The 23119-nt window shown below is 50.8% G+C and overlaps 8 protein-coding genes across 8 annotated transcripts; 3 read left to right on the top strand and 5 right to left on the bottom strand.

Annotated features, from left to right (window-relative positions):
* Window positions 1-529: 529 nt before the first annotated feature.
* On the bottom strand, window positions 530-2052 carry TrAFT101_011451 (uncharacterized protein). The gene is made up of 5 exons (XM_024900812.2): window positions 1953-2052; window positions 1740-1840; window positions 1626-1649; window positions 1407-1531; window positions 530-1306 (listed from the first exon to the last, which is right to left on the bottom strand). Exons 1-5 carry the CDS (start codon window positions 2002-2004, stop codon window positions 1129-1131), a joined length of 480 nt encoding a protein of 159 aa, XP_024758124.1. The 5' UTR covers window positions 2005-2052; the 3' UTR covers window positions 530-1128.
* Window positions 2053-2340: 288 nt separating this feature from the next.
* Window positions 2341-3281, top strand: TrAFT101_011450 (uncharacterized protein). The gene has a single exon (XM_024908658.2). It carries the CDS (start codon window positions 2587-2589, stop codon window positions 2971-2973), a length of 387 nt encoding a protein of 128 aa, XP_024758125.1. The 5' UTR covers window positions 2341-2586; the 3' UTR covers window positions 2974-3281.
* Window positions 3282-3422: 141 nt separating this feature from the next.
* On the bottom strand, window positions 3423-5477 carry TrAFT101_011449 (uncharacterized protein). Its single transcript, XM_024900797.2, has 2 exons — window positions 4753-5477; window positions 3423-4665 (listed from the first exon to the last, which is right to left on the bottom strand). The coding sequence occupies exons 1-2, from the start codon at window positions 5001-5003 to the stop codon at window positions 3876-3878; spliced, it is 1041 nt and encodes a 346-aa protein (XP_024758126.1). The 5' UTR covers window positions 5004-5477; the 3' UTR covers window positions 3423-3875.
* A 5659-nt stretch (window positions 5478-11136) lies between these two features.
* Window positions 11137-14339, top strand: RCO1 (transcriptional regulatory protein rco1). Its single transcript, XM_024903593.2, has 4 exons — window positions 11137-11737; window positions 11916-11997; window positions 12069-13011; window positions 13107-14339. Exons 1-4 carry the CDS (start codon window positions 11608-11610, stop codon window positions 13794-13796), a joined length of 1845 nt encoding a protein of 614 aa, XP_024758128.1. The 5' UTR covers window positions 11137-11607; the 3' UTR covers window positions 13797-14339.
* Window positions 14012-15350, bottom strand: TrAFT101_011447 (uncharacterized protein). Its single transcript, XM_024906947.2, has 2 exons — window positions 15004-15350; window positions 14012-14935 (listed from the first exon to the last, which is right to left on the bottom strand). Exons 1-2 carry the CDS (start codon window positions 15291-15293, stop codon window positions 14494-14496), a joined length of 732 nt encoding a protein of 243 aa, XP_024758129.2. The 5' UTR covers window positions 15294-15350; the 3' UTR covers window positions 14012-14493.
* A 327-nt stretch (window positions 15351-15677) lies between these two features.
* Window positions 15678-16256, bottom strand: TrAFT101_011446 (uncharacterized protein; the record flags this gene model as incomplete). The annotated part of the gene is made up of 2 exons (XM_066129267.1): window positions 15678-16013; window positions 16083-16256. The coding sequence occupies 2 exons, from the start codon at window positions 16254-16256 to the stop codon at window positions 15876-15878; spliced, it is 312 nt and encodes a 103-aa protein (XP_065985399.1). The 3' UTR covers window positions 15678-15875.
* An 82-nt stretch (window positions 16257-16338) lies between these two features.
* TrAFT101_011445 (uncharacterized protein) lies at window positions 16339-18923 on the top strand. Its single transcript, XM_024900789.2, has 5 exons — window positions 16339-16693; window positions 16778-17859; window positions 17933-18093; window positions 18166-18231; window positions 18293-18923. The coding sequence occupies exons 1-5, from the start codon at window positions 16527-16529 to the stop codon at window positions 18851-18853; spliced, it is 2037 nt and encodes a 678-aa protein (XP_024758131.1). The 5' UTR covers window positions 16339-16526; the 3' UTR covers window positions 18854-18923.
* Window positions 18924-19853: 930 nt separating this feature from the next.
* TrAFT101_011444 (uncharacterized protein) lies at window positions 19854-22739 on the bottom strand (the record flags this gene model as incomplete). Its single annotated transcript, XM_024908659.2, has 1 exon — window positions 19854-22739. Exon 1 carries the CDS (start codon window positions 22713-22715, stop codon window positions 19854-19856), a length of 2862 nt encoding a protein of 953 aa, XP_024758132.2. The 5' UTR covers window positions 22716-22739.
* Window positions 22740-23119: the final 380 nt, after the last annotated feature.

The following is a 23119-nucleotide window of genomic DNA, read 5'->3' as shown; positions in this document are numbered from 1 at the left end:
AATACTCTCGCAGTCAACATCTGCACGTGAATTGCACACAGCATACCTACTACCTAGTATGTACGTAGTCCTATACACACACGCCCCCGTCATGTTCCGATCCTGGCTCCCGTTTTCCCGACTGAATGTGCCGAGACAATTCGACAGTAGTCAAATAAAAGGCTTGTGATTTGCAGCGGCTCGGGGAGAGTAGGTGCGCGTTTGCCTGCGGTTTTGGAGAAAAAGCCGGGGTGTGGAGGCGGCGCTGGTTCCGAGGTCTACCGGGCCCCGGCGGCATGAAAAGACTTGGAGATCTGGGACAGAGTAGCCGAGCTATCGCGTGCAATCGGAACTGGGAGATGGTGCTAAATGGGCTTAATGCATGTATAAACCACCGTATAGTACTGTATATGTCATCATCCCTTTATGTTTACGCTAATAAGTGTTTGGTAAGAAAGATGATGGCTTGGCCTGGTAGGTCCAAGTCCGGCAAGAGAGGCCGGAAAGGTGTGTCGGATACGGTAGCTCACGGAGCTGAATATGCTGCAGGCCGGGCTATGTTTCCGTCGCATTACGGACACCTTCCTGACAAAAAGCATTTACATACGTACATAATAAATCGTAGGGCCAAGCAGCACGTTATCGGCGCCGAACCTACACAACTAAAGCCAGGCCGAAGACTGCTGTTTATACAACGTCCAAATCGCGGCATATAACCTCTACTCGCACGACGTCACATGCTTCACACTCGTCATCATTGCAAACGTAGGTATTGTAAGAATTCATTGGAATCATCTTCTTCCTCATGAACTCCAGATTGCGGCCCCTCATCGGCAACCACAATATTGGTTTGTTCGTCTCGCCCGAACCGTTTCGGGAATCCAACCGCAGCCCCAGCCGTGGCAAAAAAAAAAACCAACAAATCTCTCAGAGAAGACGGACGCCCACTCGCAAAAATCATAACAATGGGCCCCGTCTCTCCCCCGGATTCGTTCCTTTTGTACCAGGCCAGCCAATGTACAGTATAAAAAGAATAATAGCCCGTCAGACCCCTACTTCCAGCCCCAGCCAAACTCCCATGCTCATCCCCATAGTTCTTTTTTCAAAGCGCTATTTTCCACTTCCCATTTTTTTGTTTTGTCCTCTCGTTTAGGACTCGCCGGCAGAGGCAGCCTTGAGGGCCTTCTTGCCCCTCAGCTTGGGCTCGGGGTCGGCCTTGACGGGGAGCTGGGACTTGCGGATGGCGGAGGCACGCTCGACAGCGGCCTCACGGAGGTCAGCGCGGTAGCCGGACTTGGCGACCTGGCTGGCAATGGCCTTGTAGGTCCTAAATTACACCAACAGCCATTAATATCTTGTTTTCCCACTCTCCCCTTTGATTGTAGAAACACAATTTTGCTCTCCAGGAGTTTCGTGAAAACACTTACTTGCGGGTGGACTTGCCGCCACCAATGGTGGTGGTAGCAACGCTCTTGGCGGGCTGGTGGACGGCAGCAGCCTTCTTGCTGACGACAACAACACCGCCCTTCTCGCCGGCGGAGATACCAACAGCCTATACAACACTTCGCTTTAGTAACAGTATTCGGAGATTTGGTATTCGGGCTTGCGTATGTGTTTCGGGATCGAGGACATCATGTCGTTCGTACCTTGTCGTTGACAAAGCCAGCGTACTACCAAGCTAGTTAGCCATCGTTCAAAAAAAAAAAAAAAAAAAGGATGCATCCCCCTCCATGGTCTAGAATCGGGATATCGTATCGTACCTTGCGGCTGTTCTTGTTGGTCAGGTTAAGGGGGTCGCGAGACAGCTGGATACCGCCATTTGAGGCAGCACCGGTCTTGTGGAGGTAGCTGTTGTTGTTTCCTATACCACAAATCTTCGTTTAGCCCATTTTCCTCCATTTTTGCAGCAATTCCTCCTCTATTCTCTCGCCAATTCGAGCAAGAGAGAAAGAAAAATGTTGTTATAGACTCACGGACAATCTCCCAGACAAGGTCCGAGGAAATGTTGGGGAGAGCGGCAGCCATTTTGTCGGTAATCGTGAGGATTGATGTGTTTCGCGACGTCGAGGTTCGTTTCTTTCGCTGGGATCTCGAAATTGGGAAGCACCCTCTTCTCTCTCAGCGGGAAATGTGTGGGCTCGCTTAGCTGCCGCATTGCGGTTAGCGCGCATACGCTGCGGTTATCGCTCCTTATCGGCGGCAGAAGCGGAGGTGCCTGTGGCTGGAGGACCACATGCTGCAAACAGGGAACTTGGATGGATCCCGCACAGCCACGTTTCGCTGCTGCAGCCGCATTTGATGAGGCAACACGTCAGACGGCGGCAAATGAGGCCCTCGTAAAACCCGTCTGATCCAGCAAATCGCGGCATCTCCCCGGCCACCAGACACAGGCATCGCCCGACCAACAACCTGCTAGCCATGAGCTGGACCATCTGCTAGTCGCCGCATCTCCAGGCTTTTACTTGTTTGATTTTCTTGCCGCCACGGGCTTCTTCCCTTCTCTTTTCGCTTTTCCTTTCTCCTATCCCATTCCAACGACATTCCCGCGCCGTCATCCGAGATAACCGAAGCAACATCCAAGCAACAACCCCAAATTTCTTTATCACAATGTCGTACCTCCTCTACTCCGTCTGCTTCGCCCTGTTCGTCGCCGCCACAGCGCTCTTCTTCACGCGATCCTGGTGGCTGCGTCACCTCCACGAAATCCACCTCCCGGGGTCTGACTATCTCTACTCCCGTCTGCCCTCATCCTTTGCCGGCGACATCGAAGCCGGCCTGTCGAGCAGCACATTCGACCTCCACGGAAACATCGAGGATGGAGACGAGCGCGCCGGCCTGGACGAGGAGAGCAAGATCGCCATCCTCAAGATCATGAAGCGACGGCGCATGAAGTTTGACCAGGCGCGCAAGGTCTACATGGAGGAGCGCTTCAAGGCCAACGGCATTGGGGCTGATGGCCGGCCGAGGGATCCCAAATTTGTCAGCTTCTCATGAAACAGCAAGACGCATGAGTGACTACTTTTGGTGCCAGCGTTGACCTTGTCTTGATGTGCTATCTGGGCCGCTTACAACGACTTTACAACTTATACAACCCGCTGATTCTGGAATATCTCGCGCGGATACATCTCCTTAAACTTTTCTTAGTGCCTGGTCTTTTCCTTTCTCCATCTTGTCGTTTTTCCACCTCTTCTTTATTATCCTGCGCTTGGTCGCATATAAGTCCACTCGTTATCCACTCTCTTATACTATCCTTTTCTTTTTCTTATTACTGCTTTGTCGACAGGCAGAAAAGCAAAACATTGAAAAAAAAAAAAAAAAAAAAAAAAAAAAAAACCGTCAGTGGGTGCATGCAAATCTACGTCATACGCGACTTTTTTTTTTTTTTTTTTTCTTTTACTCAGAACGCGAGCGTCACTTTTTAATTTCATTGATTTCATTCTTGTCTGAGCTGGAGTTATGGGGGAATGTGTCATTATTATTATTACATTCGCCGGGCAATATGCGCCGGTGTCTTCGACATCAGTCTTTAGATGAGCTATACTAGACATCATTCAAGAGACTTTTTGGTTTTTCGTATTTTTGTTTCGTGGTCCCATCTGCCTCTAAACGCCTCTGCCACCTAAAATGCTCTGAAGAATAATCCGTTTACCAAAATCTCCGAATAATGTAATGGGATTTCTTCATCTTGTATCCCACCCAACGGACTTTTTTGTAAGAAGAAAAAAAAAGTATATATACACTGTATGTTAAGAAGAGTGAAAAATAGTGGCAGATTATATAAAAGTATATGGAGCCAATCAAATATCTCGCCGTAGCGTGATGAATCTTTTCCATGGTCGTAAAGTTATGGTTGTAAAAATTGGGAAGCGCAAATCTTTTAAAGATCAAAGTTGCACTTATTTGTTCTTCTTGGTCTTGAGGTCAGGGCCGTAGGTCCTGTCATCATCACCCTCGACCTCCTTGACGGTCTCGTCAACGGCCTTGGACTCGGCGTTCCACTTCTCCTCGGACATCTTGATGTCCTTCTCGAACATCCAGTCCTCGGGCATTCTGTAAGTGCCGCCCAGGCGGTCAAAGGCAGTGAAGAACTGGCCGTAGTTGACCTCGAATCGAGAGTGGTGCAGCGAGTGGCAGGCCGCGCCGTTGACGACCGGGTTGTTGGTGAGGTACTCGCCGTCGTGGATCATGATGGTCCAGAAGTTGACAAAGACGAAGAGGAAGACGTAGGCCATCTTCTGCAGCGGGAAGATGAAGGGGAAGATGTGATACGGGATGGACTGGGCGAAGCCGTCGACGGGGTGGAAGGCATGGCTGGCGTAGGGCGTAGGCATGATCCACTTGTGGTGAGGCTTGTGCAGGCCCTTGTAGATGGAGGGGTGGTGGAGGCCGCGGTGAATCCAGTAGATGAGGAAGTCGGTGAAGACGAGGAAGAGCGGGAACTGGAAGAAGTTGTACCACAAGCCGGGGCCCTGCTCGGTGACATCGTAGAGCTTGCCGTAGCCGCGGACCTCGAGCAGGAACAAGGGCGCCGTCATCATGGCCATGAAGGGCATGGACTTGTTGGTGTGGATAATCTCGAGCCAGATCTGGTTCTTGAGGTACTTGGGGTGGTTCATGATGCGCTTGTCGAAGATGAACAAGAAGGACAGGGAAGCAAAGATGAAGTAGACGATTATGCCGAAGATCCTGTACAGAGCATCCATTGTTAGCCAGACTGTATCTTTGTACCTGCTATGTAGCAATTGTGCAGCTGATTGAAGTAAAGTCACGTACCAAGTGATGAAGAAGAGGGTCGCTCCCTGGCGGTAGATGTTGTCGCGTGTCATGGAGCTCATGTAGGCAGCCTGACTGGGCTCGAACTGGATGTACTGCGTCGCAGGCTCGTACGTCCACGACGAGAGGGCCTTGGCCGACGCATTGGCAGCAGCGTCGGGGAAGTTGTAGAGTGCCGCCTTCAGCGGGAAGAGATAGGCGTAGACATGGTCGGCGATGAAGGTGTCGGTGACTTCGAGCACGACATCCATGGTGGGCGGGAGTTGAAGGGCGACACGCCTCGATGGGAAGTTGACTAGAGAGACGCCCAAGAAGAAGAAGAGAAAGAGTGAATTTGGTGTTGCGCGGGTTCGGAGATGGCGGGCTGGTCGCGACAGCGAAGAAGGGCCAATTTAAATACTGAGCCTAGTCGGACTTTGGAACAATAAGAAAAAAAAAGAAAACTGGGGCACACCGTCAGGGGTTCTGCGCAGATGGGTGCTGCGTTCGCCCGATTGAGGTTTGGCGCAGCAGAGGCGCAAAGGGGGGGGAGGATCAGATAAAGAGGGGGAGGCGATCAGTTCTATTGTTGACAGAGCTAGAGGCTTGGAGAGCTGTCAATTGGCTGCAGGGCCGGGGTTTGGAAGAGAAACAGTGCCTGGATGGAAGAGGCGATACTATGTTGTCGGGCAATGACGACGGGTTTTGCTCTTCTTATACGGGACGGGTCTTGTATAAGACTGTCGACAAGCAGCAGATGCCTGCCTCGATTTCAACATATCATATACCGTGGCAAATCACCGATCTGCTCCGTAAACGCGCACCAATCTCTCGCTCCCTTCCCATCTTCTTCGTATCTACTGCTGCTGTAGTACTACTTCCTAGTTCCGCAGCAATTCATAGCATCCCACCAACGCATCTCGCTGGCCCGCCCCTTTCCACGGAGCTTCCTCGACCCGGCGCCAGGATATGGTGTGATTTGGCCCAAAGCATGCCGAAGCTCTACGGCTCTCCGAATCAGATCCAGAGGACCAGCGCATCAGACACTGCGTTAAAGTGGCTCGCCGAGCGGAGCCGAGCGAAAAGGTGGCCAGAGAGCGAGCTGAAAATGTCCTGATATCGCGGATGGTGCCTGAGCCGTGCGAGGGACCGTGTTATGTAAGCCGCCTGTTTTGCGGGGAGCCGAGAAGTGGAAAACGTATTCGCGGTTTATCGATACGAATACGCGAAATGCATGACATTGGATGCGTCCCGGCCTCTGGGTTATCCACTGTGCTCCGTAGGAAGATTGGGATTGGCAGGCATCCAGATCAGATGCTGTGTAGAGAACGGTAGGGCAGTGTTTCTCCCATTTTACCAGATCCTATTCGAGCCCGACGATTTCCACTCACACTCGCCCTCCCTGACCGCCATATCGTAATCCGATGGAACGAATCGGCTGCCTTATGCTTATTCATACGTCGAGCAGAAGCAAGGCACGTACTCGTATCTGTAGCCAGGCACGGCGTGTAATTGCAGCTCCAGCTTTGCCCACAGTTTCAAATTTTCCATCGTGATTATCGTGCGTTGCTGCATCGCGATTCAATACAGTATACGTTATCTCAACGTATGATCGTTAGATAAATTGTAAGCCATCGCAGAAATGAGGTTACTCCTATCCTATCTTATATCGTACTACTAGTAGTAATAGGAGATTGCTTTGCTTACTCCTTAGAGGCACAAGAACCTTTGTCTTACTTTCAACACCAGCTCTCCTCGGGTATGCATGAGCAAATGTAAAACTACTACTCCGTAGTAGTACGTGTTCACCCAAACTTGGGCAATGAGTAGGCAGGATCGCATGCAGAGCGATGCCGCGTTGGGAGTCACGGAATTAGAACTGGTTCACAAAGTACTTCCGTATAGGAACATGACTGCAGACACCTTCAAAGGAAATCCGCATCTTTGCCTACAAGCTAATTTTATCGAGAGCTACGATTGTCCGGCCTCTTCTCTTGTAATCTCGGGACATCCATCTCCCCATCAAGAAGAAACTTGTCTTTTAAGACATGGCTGGTCGCTTCAGTTCGAACAGTCAAGCGGGATCAACCCTAGCTCGCGCGATAGCATCATTCATGATATTATAGGCGATGGACAGAATCGACGCGTTCGCAATTAGACAGTGTAAGTAAACCACGACTCGTTGTTTATAAGTCCGAACTCTGTCCGGTCCGTGATCGCCGAAAGCCCGGATCGCGATACCATCTCCGTTCTCATAGTGCAGGTGGGCTCGGCATGAGCACGGAGCGAACCCGGGGTCTGTTGGCACACTTTTATTCCGCGGAGGAACATGCCCTCCAGCTCTATTAAATCTTCACTGGCCTCTCTACCGCGCCGTATCTGTGCCCAGGCCGCATGTAGCGTCGCCTAGGATTAATTGCGGGTAGATACCCGGCCCTAGCCTTGCGCTGAGGGAGGTCTGCCGGGTAGCAGCGATAGCGTGGGCTAGGGTTCGGCGATTTGGCGATTGATTGACGCTGCGAGCGTATGGAGTTGCGGAGGAGGCCTTGGCTGTTTTGCGTCAAGATGTGCTGCCGCGCCTAATTTATATGGCGCAGCTCGTATAATGGACACACGGACACGGTTATCTCTACATCGGTATTGAAGAATTTCACCTCATTTTTCTCGTACTTACAGTTACCAGAACCTCCCAAGCTCCAGCTAGCAATCTTGGCGTATCTCACAAACATCGGCAAAGCTTGAGCAAAGATCTAGGTAAAAGCATGCATAGGTACATGTGTTGGGTTTAATATCTGTAGGGTAGCCGGGCCTCACACATATCAGCACCTCGACCGCGATGGGGGTTATTCTTTATGTGGACCACATGTATGGAGCACTGCGGGTAGCGTTCACACATGACAGCTTCCAATATATGGACCCTCCTTTTGTTGCACAAGGGCTAGGGCTTTCCATTTGATTTCACGTCATGGAGGTCGCGCGCAAGACAGTGTGCAACCACACCGAATATTGCACGCATGATGCCGCTGGCCTACAGGCACTGATAGGATCAATGGACGTTTACGAGGGCGGGAATAAAGTACATGTAGCGACTAGTCTCTCGTTCATGCTATAGGGTGGATGCCGCAAATTGATCTCCGGCTGAATCACACGTATATAGGTACTGTACACGATACGAAGGGGTAGATGAACAGAACAAACTTGTTTGAAGCTTGATGGCTGTTTGACGCTACTCGCCAGAAAAGCCGCCATCTACCCCAAAGCAGAATTGATCCCGCTTCTAATAATACCACCCTGCGCTGAGCTAGAGCTAGTATCTTCGGCCGTGCTGTGCTTGTACTGTACCATAGCACCAGCCATGAGCCTAATACCGGTCCGTGGACAAGGTGAGAGCTTCCAAGACACATACACACACACACCTGGCACCTGTTACATCGTAGGATCACTAGCCGGCACTGCACACCTCCCTCGCAGCGCCGGCGGGCGGATGGGCCAATCCTACCAGCGTTGCTAGATTGATTACCTACATACATGACATTGCTACCCAAGAATTGGCAGACGAGCAGATCGATCATGGGGGCTGCAGCAACAGTGGCGGCAATGGCAGTAAGCAGCACTACTACAGTAGTATACCTCCTTGTAGGTAATCAACTCTTCATTCCTGCGCACATTGAGACAGATGCAGAACGCTGCAGAAAACTGCAGAAAGGCAAAATGGGAGAAGTCGGAAAGTGCCGTCAAAAGCCGTTGAAGCCGGTAGGGAGTTGTTTTTTCGTTGGTACCCACGTCGTCCACCTAGGGAGAGAGTGGAGATGTGGGAAGAGAAAAAAAATAGATAAAAGAGAGCCTAGACAAAGCACACAAGGCTGCCAAGAGTTTTTCCTCAGCCTCATGTGGCTGCAGCCGGCCAGGGAAGAAGCCAAGCGAGACAATTGCGAGGTTGAAGTGACAGCATGGCAAAGCTTTGATGCAAACGGGTCATTGAGCAGACAGTAACACAACACGAGTAGGAAATGAGCGACGAAAATTGGGAGTTTCTGCAAAGTATTGCACATGTTCGTTGATTGTGGCACTACTAACGTACCAATGGCTGAGTGGGCTTTTGGACTTTGAGAGGCTTTTGTAAAACCAGAGACACCACCAAGGTGCTGTACAAATAGGTGGTAGTGTAACCTTCAGCTCCAGCCAGCCAGCCCAACCTCTGTTTGGATTCAGAGTTTTCGATTTTTTTCCCCCAAAGTGATATGGTTATAACAGTGCTCACTCACCGGCGTCATCGTCATCTGCCTTCCTCCACCGTGGCATCATTGGCTTGCATTAAGCTCGGGTAGTGACATGGCGCGCGCCTCTTCCTCGCTGCCAGCCACCGGATATCGGGCCCAGCCTTTGCCTGGCGCCGTGGCAACATGGGAAAACCGATGCGAAGCGGAATGATGGAGGTATATCATGGAAAAAAGCATGAAGGATGGACGTGTGTGAGTGTGTGTGTGTGTGATTTGTGTGTGATGTCTGTGATGAGTGTGTACCGGCAGGTATCGCAGCGTGTGCCCGCGCGTGTCCGGAGCGAGTACAGCCGCCAGCCACAGAACCACGCCGGGACGCGCGCCAAGCACGACGTCAGCGAGGCCACGGCCTAAGCCGCAAGTGGCAGCCTCCAGAACGGTACCTGGGCTGGTACTCCGGCCGATATCATGGGGAACTCGATGGGCGGGCTGGGCTGTGGCTGGTGTTAGGCTCGCTGCGTCCAGCAGGGCCCCGCTCCCTAAAAGGGCCCCCTTGCCTGCCTAAAACTCCCCTAGTGGATCCCCACCGGTCCCACTGTGGTGCCAACCCTTGCGTTGCCAGAGTCCACCCACATGCTCCATCCGCTGAGCGCGTGTGTGTGATGCGGAACCATCCATCAGAGCTAAGCTGCGCGACCCCACCGTGCCGGGCTGGGCCTCTGCACGCCCTGGCCCTGCTTGCTGGGGGGGGGGGGGGGGGAATAGCGGGCGGCGGATTTTTGCGTGTTAGGGGCACAGACGGATAGTATGTACGGAGTAGAGAGGGAGCACAGGCTGGAGATGGTTTGATAGGACGACATGGCAGATGGGATGGCATGGAGAGGGGGGCGCGGGCTGATATGAGAGGCGCTTACATAGTACACGCTCTTTGTACGTTACACACGGCACATGTGGTGCTGCAGCTGTGGATGTATGTATGTGAGTGAGGATCTTGCCTTTAGTAATACACCTTGCACGCTCACACAGGAGCACTGTTTTCTGAGGAACAAGAGCCAGTCAGTCATTTGTTTCGAATTGCTGCTCCATGGTGGCGTATATACTGCTAATATACCCAGGTATATATGTACGTGTGTACCTACCTTATATAAGTACGTGCGCGAGATCATGCTGATTGGAACTTGCTCGCAGTTCATGTTTTTCAGCCTCAGTTCCAGTTTCAAGACGCCACGCGCAAACAGCCCAGCCCAGCCCCTTCAGCCACTCGCAGCTAGGAGCAACTCTAGAAGTTGAGAGGACGACACCCTCTTCCGATGCCATGCTGATGGCCATTCTAGCGCCGTAGAAAGCAAAGAATGTCATCCGCCGCAGTTTCCCAATCTCCCTTGCATGTGCATGTGTACGCGCATGTGTACAGTGCAGTGCATTGTACAATACAATACAATGCAAGTTGGTATATCAGGAGTATATACCTTAGTACATACCTACATACTAGGTATATTGCCTCGTGTTGCTGTCGTTGGTGCTTCATGCAGGTGTGTGTGTGTGTGTGTGTGTGCAACCCCTAACAAGAGGTCGGCCAAGCAAGGTGTGATTGATGATGCATTTCTCCTTGACCTATAGTATAACTACCATATATCTGTGCTACATACATCAAAAACTCCTAGCCCGTCTGTCTGTCTGGGCTGTCCTGTCTTACGTCTGCCGTGCATACATGCCACATCTCACACACACACACATCTCACCCCTAAAAAAGAAGTCTCAGGAAATAAAAAGAACAAACAGATACTACTGTCAGGTATCGCACCAGCGTGGCCTAAGCTTTTTTTCTTTCTTCTCTTTTGTTTCCGCCTGCCCACACCCACGCCCCTCCGCGAGCCCCAGTCGCAGCCAGGCTAGCGGGTCCTGCGCTACCGGTACGAGCGCCCACCCTCTGACTGGTACATGCAGGCCCTGTCGCATGTACATGTGGGCTGCGCACGGAGCACGCTCGCCAGGCCCGCCACCAGCGTGGAGCCTGTACTTGGGCTGCATGTACAACGAGGCGCCCCCCCTTGGCGGAACCAGAGCTGCTTGGCTGCTTCTGGGACGCAGAGCCTGGCTCGCTTCAAGTGCTCCACCGACTTACCTTATTCCCCCAGCCGCGACGGCTGTCGTACCTCACAAGTTCCTCTTCTTTCGCCTTCTTCGCCTTTTTCTCTCTCTTCCCTTCCTCTCTGCTCTGCCGCTCCGCGTCGACGAACAACTCCACGCATCGAATCACGCCCGTCGCTGCGAGTGGACACGCGATCGAGCCGCTGAACCCATCAGTGCCATCCCTGATTTTATCGCCGCCCAAGCCGCCCAGCCTCAGCCTCACCCGCCGACAGGGTTTTTTCTTCTTTTTCTCTCGCTGCCTTCGCGAAGCTGTGCTTTCCCCAGAAGCAGCCGCCTTCATCGAGCCTGGTTGGACAACTCGGCATTCCGGCTGTCCCGCCTGCTGATCTCCGGATCGAGGCGATAAGCTGGCCTCAGCCCGCTCCTCATCTTTTCCCCCTCCTGCATCACCGCCATCGCCATTTTCTCCGAGCCGAGTCGAACCCAATCGATTGTCGCGCCGTGCCGCAACCGCCATCTCCGTCTCGTCACAATCTGAATCCCACAGCCGCCAAAATCAACCATGTCCATGTATTCGCATCGCGGCATGGGGGCTGTGCCTCCCGGCAATGCTCGCCTGAACGAGCTGCTTGAGCAGATCAGAGCTGAGTTCGATAGCCAACAGCGTCAGACCGAAAGCTTTGAGCATCAGAGTACGCTTCCCTTGCATGTACCATCTATTTCGACGACCATTGTGCGCGTTTGATGAGTGGAGCACTTTTGAGAAGGAAAAGAAAAATTCGCACAAAATTGAAGAAAAAAAAAAATCAAAGGCACAGAAGTCGAAGCAAAAGGATCATGAGCTAACCTGCCTTTTTTTTTAATTTATAGTCTCAGCACAAGTTAGTGAAATGCAGCTGGTTCGCGAAAAGGTCTATGCCATGGAGCAAACGCATATGACGCTCAAGCAAAAGTAGGCAGCGCCTCTCTCCTATCCTGCAATCCGCACGTCTCGCAAGTCGCTAACCGCATCCCACTCTCCAGATATGAGGAGGAGATCAACATGCTGAGGCATCAGCTCGAACTTGCTCGTAAGGGAGCTCCGCAGTCGGGTTTGCAAGGACCTCCTCAACACGCAGGGCCGTCTCAGCAGCCCCCATCGATTGCTCCTGGAAACGGCCTCTTCAGCGGCATCATGGCTGGTGGCAACCAGGGAGGTCTGGCGCCGCCGCAGCCTCAGGCAACTCCCCAGGATCAGCAGATGGGCCCTCACCACCACCAGATGGCTCAAGGCCCCCCAGGACTGCCCGTCCCCCCTCCCCACCCCAACGCGCAGCAGCAGCAACAGCAGCAGCAGCCCCCTCAGCAGCAGCCTCCATACCAGCAGCAGGCCTATCCCCAGGGCCCTGGCCCCGTCGTGTCCAACGGCATGGGCCCTCAGCCGCCGCAGAGCACCGCGTCGCCCGGCCCAGGTCGCCGAGCCATCAACCGGCCCCCGAACGCCGTCGGGCCTGCGACCCCTCAGATCAACACCCCCGTGCCGTATCCCGGCAATGCTCAGTCTCCGCAAGTGAGCCATCCGACGCCGGATCACGCTCGCATGGGTCCCCGCGCCCCTCCCCCTCCCATCAGCAACGCCCTGGGTGATCTCGAAGTCGACGCCGTCGCGCCTCACAACAAGAAGACGGGCAACGACTGGTATGCCATCTTCAACCCGCAGGTGCAGCGCGTTTTGGATGTCGACCTGGTCCACTCCCTCACCCACGAGAGCGTTGTCTGCTGTGTTCGCTTTAGCCACGACGGCAAGTATGTCGCCACCGGTTGCAACAAGTCAGCCCAGATTTTCGATGTCCAGACTGGCGAGAAGGTGTGCGTCTTGGAAGACCACAGCGCTACCGACATGGCTGCGGATCTCTACATTCGAAGCGTCTGCTTCAGCCCTGACGGCCGCTACCTGGCTACTGGTGCCGAAGACAAGCTGATCCGAGTAAGTTACTCTTCCTATATATATAAGAATCAAAGAAAAAAAAAAGAAGAAAAAAAAAATAATGGCAGTAGACAAGCTAACCATGGGCGCTACAGGTGTGGGATATTGCCACTCGAACCATCCGCAACCACTTCTCAGGCCACGAACAAGACATCTACTCGCTCGACTTTGCTCGCGATGGCCGCACCATTGCCTCTGGCAGTGGCGATAGGACCGTCCGTCTTTGGGATATTGAGCAAGGCACCAACACTCTCACCCTCACCATCGAGGATGGTGTTACGACCGTTGCCATTTCCCCCGACACCCAGTTCGTTGCGGCCGGTTCTCTGGACAAGAGCGTTCGCGTCTGGGACATCATGACAGGCTACCTCGTTGAGCGGCTGGAAGGACCCGATGGACACAAGGACTCTGTTTATTCCGTTGCCTTCTCGCCCAACGGCAAAGACTTGGTCAGCGGTAGTCTGGACCGAACAATCAAGATGTGGGAGCTTAGCTCGCCCCGCGGCCCTCAAAACTCTGGCGCCAAGGGCAAGTGTGTCAAGACATTTGAAGGCCACCGAGACTTTGTCCTGTCCGTCGCCCTGACTCCGGACGCTAATTGGGTCCTGTCAGGATCCAAGGACCGTGGCGTCCAGTTCTGGGACCCCCGGACAGGAACAACTCAGCTGATGCTTCAGGGACACAAGAACTCTGTCATCTCAGTTGCCCCCAGCCCACAGGGCGGCTACTTTGCCACTGGCTCAGGAGACATGAAGGCCCGTATCTGGTCGTATCGTCCATACTAGGATGGAGAGGTGACAAGCCAAATGGCCGAAGCCAGCCCGATGATTCAGGCACAGAGTCTGATCAAGAAGAGTCGGTCAAAGAGTCGGTCAAAGAGTCCGAAAAAACATTTATGGAGACCCATTAATCGAAGAGCCATATGACAGGCCGAGAAAAACAACACGGCTTCAGTGGGGAAGCTCGAGTCCTGAAAGCGTAAGAAGATGTTCTGGGGAGGGAAGATGTAGGAAAACAAAGATATATCCCTCGACCCAAGTCCAGTTCTTCCTTTTTTTTTATTACTTTACAAGTTTGGAATATGTGTTTATGAGGGAAGATTATGCGGGAGAGTGGTTCTTTTATCTTTACCTTTTAAAGAGGGCTGGCGCATAGGTGGGAAAGCACAGCCTTATTTAACAAATGTACGGTATGAAGGTGGGGAGGGCTAAGGAGATGGGTTCTTTTTTATTTATTAATTCGTCGGCCTTGCTTTTTCTCTTATCCTTTTTTGTATCTCCTCCCCCTTTTTTTTTTTATTTTGGTAATGAAAACCCCTAAATTTTTCTCTGCACTGCCAAGTCTGGAGCACGATGACGTAAGATAAGTGATTTGTGAGGTTGCCGTAAATTGGTACCGATGTTCTATAAAGTATCTATTGGAATGGATGCTGTAAATAAATAGGGTATAATAAAACTGAGTGTCTAATTCACGATTGGTGTTTTATGAGAGAGAGCCAAATAGGCTGGATAGTGCGTCTCCTTTGCCCTTTTTCTTTTTCTTCTTGTCCTTTGATATTGATGATGAGGATGCTTCGATTAATTTGCTCTTGGCTGGCTTTACGGTTTCGCGGTCCGGTTTGCTGATTTGTTGCAGCTGCTCATTTGAATCTGGGATACTCTGGGTAATTGAAGATTTCAAACGTTCTGTTGAGGTTGAGGGAGTGGTAGTCTTTGCTAAAGATAGTTCCTGGCGGGCTATTGCCACGCCCTTGTCTTGGTTTGTGAGGAGGTCATTGGAGCGAATGGTTTTTGGCTGTGGCTTGGTGATTGGATTATCGACTGAGAGGAGAGGAGAGAGGGCAGTGTGGATGCGAGAAAGGATGGCGATGAGGAGGAGGCCTAGAGGGGCATGTTGGTTGTCGGCGGCGAGTTGGGAGAATGCCCTGTCTAATGTATGAGTCTTGGAAGGTCTTGGAGCTGAGCATTTTGGGAGAGAGAACCAAAAACGTACACATATGCCCGGGGGATAAAGTGTTTGTTTAGCCAGATGGCTCTGGGGGGAATAGATTGAGACGAAGCCTGTCGCCGAGCAGCGGGTCGTGAGGAGAGCGAGGTGGAAGGCGGCGAGAGATCGTCAATGAGGTTGCGGATTGTACGGCGCAGGCTGCGGAACACGGGCCACCAGTGGGCGAGGCGGTGCTGGTTGTGGTGGCGGTGGTTGAAGGCGTTGAGGATGGGGAGGAGGGGAGAAAAGGACTCTGCGGCGAGCGGCGGTGGTGGTGACGACGATGTTGCGCTCATGGTTGGTGGTTGATTTGATTGAGGCTGAGATGGGGATATTTTTTGAGATAAGGCTGGACTTGGCTTGGCTGATGCTGGTAGTTGATAAGAGAGAGGGCGCTAATAGAGGGCGTTATCTGGGCGGTAGTGGATTAAGTGCCGTAATGGGTATTGTGTTAGTGCGGAGCGGAGAGAGAGCTCGAGGGGAGGGGACACGGCTGCTATCAGCACTAATAAGACGATACGACGGTGAAGAGGTGGATGGGGAGACTGAAAAGGTATTGATGGACAGTACTAATATATGTATAGTATGTATTTGCGTGCCTATGTATGTATATATGCTATATGCAGGAAATTGAATGAATGCTTGCTGTACTCGGATCAAGTCTGAGAGACTTAGAGAGGCACTGATGGAATTAGCTGATCTGATCTCCCCTCTTGCAGGTCAGTTGATGTTAGTGCAAGGGCCGGTGCAGCGCATTGCAGCGTAGTGGAGTTTGCGCACCGCGTACCATGGAGTAGCCTCTGCGGTAGCTCTACAGCAGCATCACCGCCATCGTCCATGCAAACCCATGTACATTCTACTCACCCCCACACTCGGCTCTACTGCGCCATCGAAATAAAGAGATAAGCTGTGCGTCTCTTCTGTCCTCGGCATCGCGTCACTATCATGCAGCTGCGTATTAGTCTCGTCTCTCCAACTTGCCTGGTTCCGCATGGACCAAGTTCCAACCCGTCCACCTGACTCGGTCAGCGTTTTTTCCCTTTTTTTTTTTCGTACGTTTGCTTGTTTTTCACGTTGTGTCCTACCTTGGTCGGAAACCCTGCTGTTAGCACGACTAGGGAATGGCTTGTGTCGCTTTTTCCCTCTATTAGCGCCATGATATGATGCTGCGCAGAGGAGGAGGGAGGGGGTTGGCGCCACCCCTCACGGGCCATCTTGTTTTCGACGCTATAGATATCTCTGGGCTTGCTGAGATCCATGCGCCTGCGAATATCTTCCTTTTTCTCTCTCTCTTCGCTTCTCTTCTCTTCTCTTTTTCTGCCCGCTGGTGCTGGTTCCTTGCACTGCTTCTCACTTTTCTTCTACACCACCCAGGTGGACGTCCTTGCGAGAGCACATACACAACTCTCGCTGCTGGGCTTGCACGTGCCATTCAGCTTAACGCCACCGCATAATTTTATCAACTGCCGTGTCCCAACCACCACGACTCGGTTACTCGCGGGCATCAAGAGTCGCGGTACGGCAGCCAAATGGCGCCGTCTTCGAGGAATCCGACAACATGGGACGAGTACGATGGGGTGGCATCGCCCACTGGCAGCGTCTCCTCGAATCCATTCGACGAGGAACGGGCGTTGCTCGACGACGAGGATGATGATGCTGGCACACACCCAGCTGGCCGAAACATTGAGCGCAGACGGTAAGCTGGCACGGAGAACTGAAGAATACTCTTGAAAGCAAAGGAGAACCTGTCTCGCTAACATGTGTCGATTGCTTTGTCCAGGTCTTCTGTCACCGAGCGTCTTGCCGCCATGGCTGATGTTGGCGGCGTCAACAGCTTCCGGTCTTTTGCCCGTAGCTGGCAGCGCGCTGCTGCCTTTCCAGAAGTCATTCCTCGTCGCCCGAGCTTCATCTTGGCTACGGACCAGCAATTGACTGGCGACACGGGCGATGATGTCGAGTATTCGCGGAGCTCGGATAGTCTCGACGCTCGCGCGCCTTCTAGCGGGTTTGGGCGACATGCGGATGGATCGCCGCGACTGGGCAGTTCGTTTGCTGGCTCGAGCAACAACATTGTAGATTCCCACTACAGAGAGCGAGAGAGCAAGCCGCTAGACGAAGAAATGGCGAGCGGTGCGCTGCCTGCTACGTATTCGAGCCATTCTAGCATTTTTGGATCCTCCCCTTACTTGGCTACTCCGTCCATTATCGGTAGCTATGGTTCATATCGCAGCACGGGATATGGTACGATTGGGGCGCCGTCTCTCATTCGACATCGGCCGTCGATAATCCGAATTAGCGGCCAAGCAGAGGACGAAGGTGGTGAAGAGGACATTGCTGTCTTTGGCGAGGAGCAGCCGATCATGGTGAAGGAGGTCAAGCAAGGAAACAAGGTTGTTCTGACGGTTGACGGCCAGAGCACCCTGCCTCAGTCCGTTTTCAACTCCATCAATGCTATTATTGGTGTTGGGTTGCTGAGCTTGCCGCTGGCGTTCAAGATGAGCGGCTGGATTCTGGGCCTCGTCATTCTGACTTTGACGGCAGGCGTCACGGCGCATACGGCCAAGCTGTTGGCCAAGTGTATGGAATATGATGCCAGTCTAATCACCTACTCTGACTTGGCATACGTTTCATTCGGCGCCAGAGCCCGCATCATTGTGTCGTTTCTGTTCACGATAGAGCTCATCGCTGCCTGTGTTGCTCTCGTCATCCTGTTTTCCGACTCTCTCGCACTCTTGCTTCCTGGCGTTGCGGGTGTCAATTTTTGGAAGTGCGTGTGTGCTGTTGTCACTCTTATTCTCAATGCTTTGCCCTTGCGATGGCTGAGCTATACCAGCATCATTGGCATTTTCTCTACGTTTTGCAGTAAGTTTTCTGTACCAGGCGTCTACACAACTTGGAGCTATGTATACTAACAAAATCTGTTCCCGCCGTTTAGTCGTCTGCGTTGTCATTGCCGATGGTCTCATTAAAACAGATGCTCCCGGCTCCCTGTGGCAGCCTGCTACTACGCATTTGTTGCCTAAAAACTGGCTGGCGTTGCCTCTTGCCTATGGCTTGATGGCTAGCCCCTGGGGAGCTCACTCAGTTTTTCCATCAGTAAGCACATCATACATTGGGTTATCTGGGTTGGAAGAATGTGGAGAGTTTTGTTTCTCACATGCAGAATAGATTTACCGAGACATGCGTCATCCCCACAAGTGGGGACGGGGTGTTGCAATCACCTTTTCGTTTTCTGTACGTATTGTTTCCCTCACAACATCTCATTGAGATCTAAATCACTGATAATGTTATATAGTATGTCTTAGACACCTGCCTCGCCGTCATTGGCATCCTCATGTTCGGTGATGGTATCAGAGAGGCCATCACTTCCAACATCATCAGGAGCTCTGGCTTCCCCGAAGGCTTGACCATCTTTATGTGCATCTGCGTCACCATCATTCCCCTCACCAAGCTACCGCTCAATGCTCGCCCCCTCATCACGACAGCCGATGTTCTCTGCGGCCTCCATCAGTCTCACCACCACCACCACCATCACGCTGCAAATAACCCTGCAGATCGGCAATCTAATTTTATCAGATCATGTCTCAGGGGGTTAGTTCGTGTGGTCGTTGTCCTCATCTTGCTTTGCATTTCCATCTTGTTCCCGGCGTTTGACTCGGTCTGTGCATTCCTCGGCGCTGCGCTCTGCTCTCTCATCTCCGTCATCCTGCCTATTCTGTTTTATCTCAAGCTCTATGGGAAAGAGGTTTCGGTTAGAGAGCGTATCGTGTTGCTGTGCTTGTTGGCGTTGTTTTCGGTGCTTGGGCTTGTAGGTACTGTGTGGACGTTTTTGCCCAAGGATCTTATTGGCGTTTAAAAGGGTGGACGGGTATGAGCGGCATTTTTCTTGCATTTAGCATGTGGCATTTACAATATGAAGATAAGCTATTGATATAACTACACTCTTGTATGAAATGAAGTGCGTTCTCAATTCTTTGGTTACATATCTCACAATTGGGGACTTGATTTATTCTACGTTGTGGCTTGCGTACATCGTGTTCGTTCCCAGTATCTGCTCCCTCGCCTTCTATACGCCCCCGCAGGATGGGCCTCTCCGTGTTTACGACAGCAATCTTACTTATAGATATGGGACCTACAGAACTGCGCGATGGATGGGTCTTCAATTCTTCCAAGATTTTTCGGACTCGCCGGAGCGTGATTAACACGGAACTTTAATATGAATATGGACACCATTCAATGGCTACTTTATGAAGAATTGATATACTAATTATATATAGTATGAAACGTTCCATTGGCACATTCTAAAATTTCGATAGCCATTGATTCCATCATGGCGCGTTCTAACCAGGGTTTTACTCCGCTCTACTTTTGATGCATATGAAGCAGGAACTGAGAACCCTCTCTGCACGTCTCATTACTTCAATATTACCATACAAGCTGTACCTACGGACGCATGGACTATACTGGACACAACCACTTCGGGGAGAACCACAACACGTAAAAAAAAAAAAAAACGTTAACAGAAACCAAAAGGAGTATGACTGCTTCTACAATTACTACCACAAGGACCAGCGCCTTGCTGAATAATACGTCATCACACGCTATGTTGATAACGTCGCTCACGTCCTCGACTGAACCAAAAGATCATCTTCTGACTTTGAATACGTATAAGACGACACACGAAATCATTCAAAGAAAATATTGTAACGATTTTAGATAAGGACTCACCGAGGGCCTAGTTTTATACAACCGTAGTGATGCGATCCTTTCCTCGCCATTCCTCTATTTGCTGCGCCCTCGCCGGTTAAGGAGTAATGCTATTACCTTTGTATTTCTTGCACAGCTCTAATATTATGCTATTCTCTCATCATCTGCTGCTTTCGCCGGTCAAGGAGCAATGCTACCATTCCCTTGCTAAAATTCCGATTTTCTGCCGCAGCTTTAATAACCTCCTCTGTAATATTAATCTCGTCTCCTCGCCGGTCAAGGAGCAGTTCCATCACTTCCTTGCCACTCCACTCATTTCTTGCTGCAGCTTTAATAATATCCTCTGTAATAGTAATCTCATCTCCTCGAAGATTAAGGAGCAATTCTATCACTTCCTTGCTATTAAATGAATTTTCAGCTGCAGCTTTAATAATATCCTCTGTAATAGTAATCTCGCCTCCTTGATGATTAAGGAGCAATGCCATCACTTCCTTATTATTCCATACACTTTCTACTGCAGCTTTAATAATGTCCTCTGTAATAGTAATCTCGTCTCCTCGCTGGTTAAGGAGCAATGCTATAATTTCCTCATTATACTGAAAATTTCCTGCTGCAGCCTTAATGACCTCTTCTGTAATTAAAACCTGGTCTTCTCGCTGATCAAGGAGTAATGTTAATATTTCCTTGCCATTTCCCGAATTTTCTGCTGCAGCCTTTAAGACCTCTTCTGTTATGGTGACTTTGTTTTCAAGTAGGAGTTCAATGATATGCCTATGGCCAAACAAGACAGCCAGATGTAATGGCGTGTGGCCATATTTATCCTTTGAGTCAGGATCAACTCTGCCTCTATCAAGCAGGAGCTTCACGATACCCTCATGGCCCTCCCCTGCAGCGGACAAAAGCAGCGCCGCGCTCATGTCATCCTCGGAGTTGACAATGGTTCCTTTCTTTAAAAGTAGATTTACCATGTGTTCATGTCCGTTACAAACGGCATATGATAATGGCGTCCCTCCAATATTATCCTTTGCGTTGACGCTGGCTCCTGCCTTAAGTAAGAGTTTGGCGGCGGCAACGTGCCCATTTAAAACGGCGTGGGACAGTGGTGTTAGATTGTGTCGATCCTTCGAATCCACTTGTGCTCCCGCCTTAAATGGTAGCTTGATGCCTTTCCAGCGGCTCCTGCCGCCCTTGATTAGAAGCTTTACAGCGACGTGATAGCCATTTCCTGCAGCCCAAGACAGTGCTGACCGCTCATATGTACCATCCTTCGAATTTAGGTCAGTGCTATCTAATTTAAGTAAGAGTTTTATCACTGTCGCAAGCCCAAAATAGGATGCAATCATGAGGGCAGTGAAACTGTGCGGGAAATCTGTGTTTGTGTTCCTCCAATAGATCCTAAGCCAAAGCAGACAAGTATTCGAGTTCTCATCGCAGAGCTTTAATATTGATTGGCTAAGTGAATTCTTGACCTTGATATGCGATTCGCGGACGTGAGTGGTCCAATGTTTGGCAGAGTAGTCGAGGAAGACCGAGTTGTCAGTGCACCAGGAAATCATTTCCTCTTCTTCAGAATCTTGGGCCCCAAATTCTGCGAAGAGTAGGTGCCAGATGCAGATCTCGGCGAGAATACGGTGAGATTCTTGCGGGCATAGTGAGTGTTTCCATTTGAGATTTGCATAAATAAGTTTGGAAACATTGGTCGAGTTGTTCTGGACTAAAAATTCCTTTGCTGTTTGGTGAAGCAGGTAGATCTTTGAGTTGATAATCGCTACGAAGAGGCCGCAGAGATCTCGTACGTTCTCTCGGAATCGCTCTTCTGATTTGAGCTCAAGGTCGCTATACGACTGGTGGTGGCTTCTCAATGTCAACGCTAGGTTCATCTCACTCAGGGTTAAGGGCCGCGCGGCTGCAACCACAATATGCAGCAGCTTCTTAGCCTCTTCCAAATTGCGGCTTCTGGATAGAATCTTTTCGTATGCCTCTTCAACCGTATTTGGAAGGTGGGAAGTGGTTCTGACTATTGCAGTTTTGTCGAGATCGAGGTCTTGCTCAATCAAGTCCAGAGTGAGATGCACCCATAGATAAGTTCGGTTAGGAACCCGCATAAGCTCTCGCAGTAAAAGGTCTTGCTCGTCATCCGTAAGCTGAAGTTTTTCTCCGACAACCTGGACTCTAGCCCGAATAAAAGTATCAATCTCCTGGGATATCTTCATCATCTCAACATCGCTCTCCCCACTCAGATGAATAACAGCCAACTTTGGGATGTCCGGAGGCCGGAAACCATGCCGAATATCAACGTAGGGTCGACTAGTTAAAAGAAACTTTAAATTGAAGCTTCTTCCAGTGTTGTAGAGTGTTTGTAACGCTCGAGCGAGTTGAGATCTTCCGCGGTCTTCGCATTCATCAATTGCGTCTAGAACACACACGATTTCGCCAGCGCTCCTGTTCTCAGCAACACTGAGAAGGGCGTTCCAAAGTTTCCCGAATGAGCCAGTAATATCTTCTCTATATATTTCAAACTCTTCGAGAATGGCTTCGGAGAGTAGGACACGTTTTTGCTTAAAAAGTTGATGTAGGATACAGCAGAGAGCATTAACGACATTATTCTGATCTTCAAAATCGTCCTTAAAGAAGAAGTAGCATGTTGTTCTGGAGACTGAGCTTGGCAGTATTGAATCGATCAGGTGCTTTGATAGGACCGACTTTCCACATCCGGGATCTGCAGATACCCAAAGTGTTGTTGACTGTTTGCTTTCTTGCCATTCTTGAAAGCGCTTGTGAGCTACAAACCACTCACAGGTTTTTTGGGCCCGATCTGGATTTCGATTTTTTCGATCATCATATGGCAATTTATAAAGTCTTCTCAGGATCTCTATTTCTCTCTCTCGACGTGATCCATTGGCATGGGCCGCATTGTTCACAGTCGGAAGTGGCCCAGGGGATGTAAAGTCGCCTTGAACGATAATGGTATTGGGACCGAATGTATTGTTGGAAACAGCGCGACGATCCATCGCGTTCGAGATTTGGCACGATTAATTACAGAGATGTCAGTATTAAGGAAATTTGAGGGCGACGAGCTGCACTTACCGAGCAATGTGAGGCTGACTTGGTCACGGGATCTGCAGTTCGCGAATGGGAGCTGAGCACCTAGGAATGGTTAGGCACTGTTGGGCACCAACCCATTTTCCATGAATTTAAAAACATCAAACTCTCTCGTTTGTAGCTCGAGGTAGCTAAGGTTAATTGCCCCCTCTGACCTTGTAGCTTCCCTGCGCAATTCCCTGACGCCTTAGTCTGACATAGGTACCTAGGTACTTGTAGTTATATGTCAAGGGTAGTTATATACAGATGTATATATCTGTATATGTGTGTAACACCAACTTTTGTCGTGGAAACTCTGTCAAAGCTTCATGTT

This window comes from Trichoderma asperellum, chromosome 7 (genome assembly GCF_020647865.1).
Source record: "Trichoderma asperellum chromosome 7, complete sequence".
Lineage (NCBI taxonomy): Eukaryota > Fungi > Ascomycota > Sordariomycetes > Hypocreales > Hypocreaceae > Trichoderma > Trichoderma asperellum.
This window is presented reverse-complemented; position numbering and strand designations above follow the sequence as displayed.

What these genes read in the sequence shown, in the direction of transcription:
- TrAFT101_011450 (XM_024908658.2), top strand. Translation starts at nt 2,587, where the DNA reads ATGTCGTACCTCCTCTACTCCGTCTGCTTCGCCCTGTTCGTCGCCGCC.
- TrAFT101_011445 (XM_024900789.2), top strand. Translation starts at nt 16,527, where the DNA reads ATGGCGCCGTCTTCGAGGAATCCGACAACATGGGACGAGTACGATGGG. An exon ending in CGAAACATTGAGCGCAGACG is followed by an intron (nt 16,694 to 16,777) that starts GTAAGCTGGCAC and finishes TGCTTTGTCCAG; the next exon opens with GTCTTCTGTCACCGAGCGTC. An exon ending in CAATCACCTTTTCGTTTTCT is followed by an intron (nt 18,232 to 18,292) that starts GTACGTATTGTT and finishes AATGTTATATAG; the next exon opens with TATGTCTTAGACACCTGCCT.
- RCO1 (XM_024903593.2), top strand. Translation starts at nt 11,608, where the DNA reads ATGTCCATGTATTCGCATCGCGGCATGGGGGCTGTGCCTCCCGGCAAT. An exon ending in CATATGACGCTCAAGCAAAA is followed by an intron (nt 11,998 to 12,068) that starts GTAGGCAGCGCC and finishes CCCACTCTCCAG; the next exon opens with ATATGAGGAGGAGATCAACA. An exon ending in CCGAAGACAAGCTGATCCGA is followed by an intron (nt 13,012 to 13,106) that starts GTAAGTTACTCT and finishes TGGGCGCTACAG; the next exon opens with GTGTGGGATATTGCCACTCG.
- TrAFT101_011449 (XM_024900797.2), bottom strand. Translation starts at nt 5,003, where the DNA reads ATGGATGTCGTGCTCGAAGTCACCGACACCTTCATCGCCGACCATGTC. An exon ending in ACCCTCTTCTTCATCACTTG is followed by an intron (nt 4,666 to 4,752) that starts GTACGTGACTTT and finishes TGCTCTGTACAG; the next exon opens with GATCTTCGGCATAATCGTCT.
- TrAFT101_011451 (XM_024900812.2), bottom strand. Translation starts at nt 2,004, where the DNA reads ATGGCTGCCGCTCTCCCCAACATTTCCTCGGACCTTGTCTGGGAGATT. An exon ending in CCAACAAGAACAGCCGCAAG is followed by an intron (nt 1,650 to 1,739) that starts GTACGATACGAT and finishes CTAGCTTGGTAG; the next exon opens with TACGCTGGCTTTGTCAACGA. An exon ending in CTGGCTTTGTCAACGACAAG is followed by an intron (nt 1,532 to 1,625) that starts GTACGAACGACA and finishes AGTGTTGTATAG; the next exon opens with GCTGTTGGTATCTCCGCCGG.
- TrAFT101_011447 (XM_024906947.2), bottom strand. Translation starts at nt 15,293, where the DNA reads ATGAGCGCAACATCGTCGTCACCACCACCGCCGCTCGCCGCAGAGTCC. An exon ending in TTTATCCCCCGGGCATATGT is followed by an intron (nt 14,936 to 15,003) that starts GTACGTTTTTGG and finishes TACATTAGACAG; the next exon opens with GGCATTCTCCCAACTCGCCG.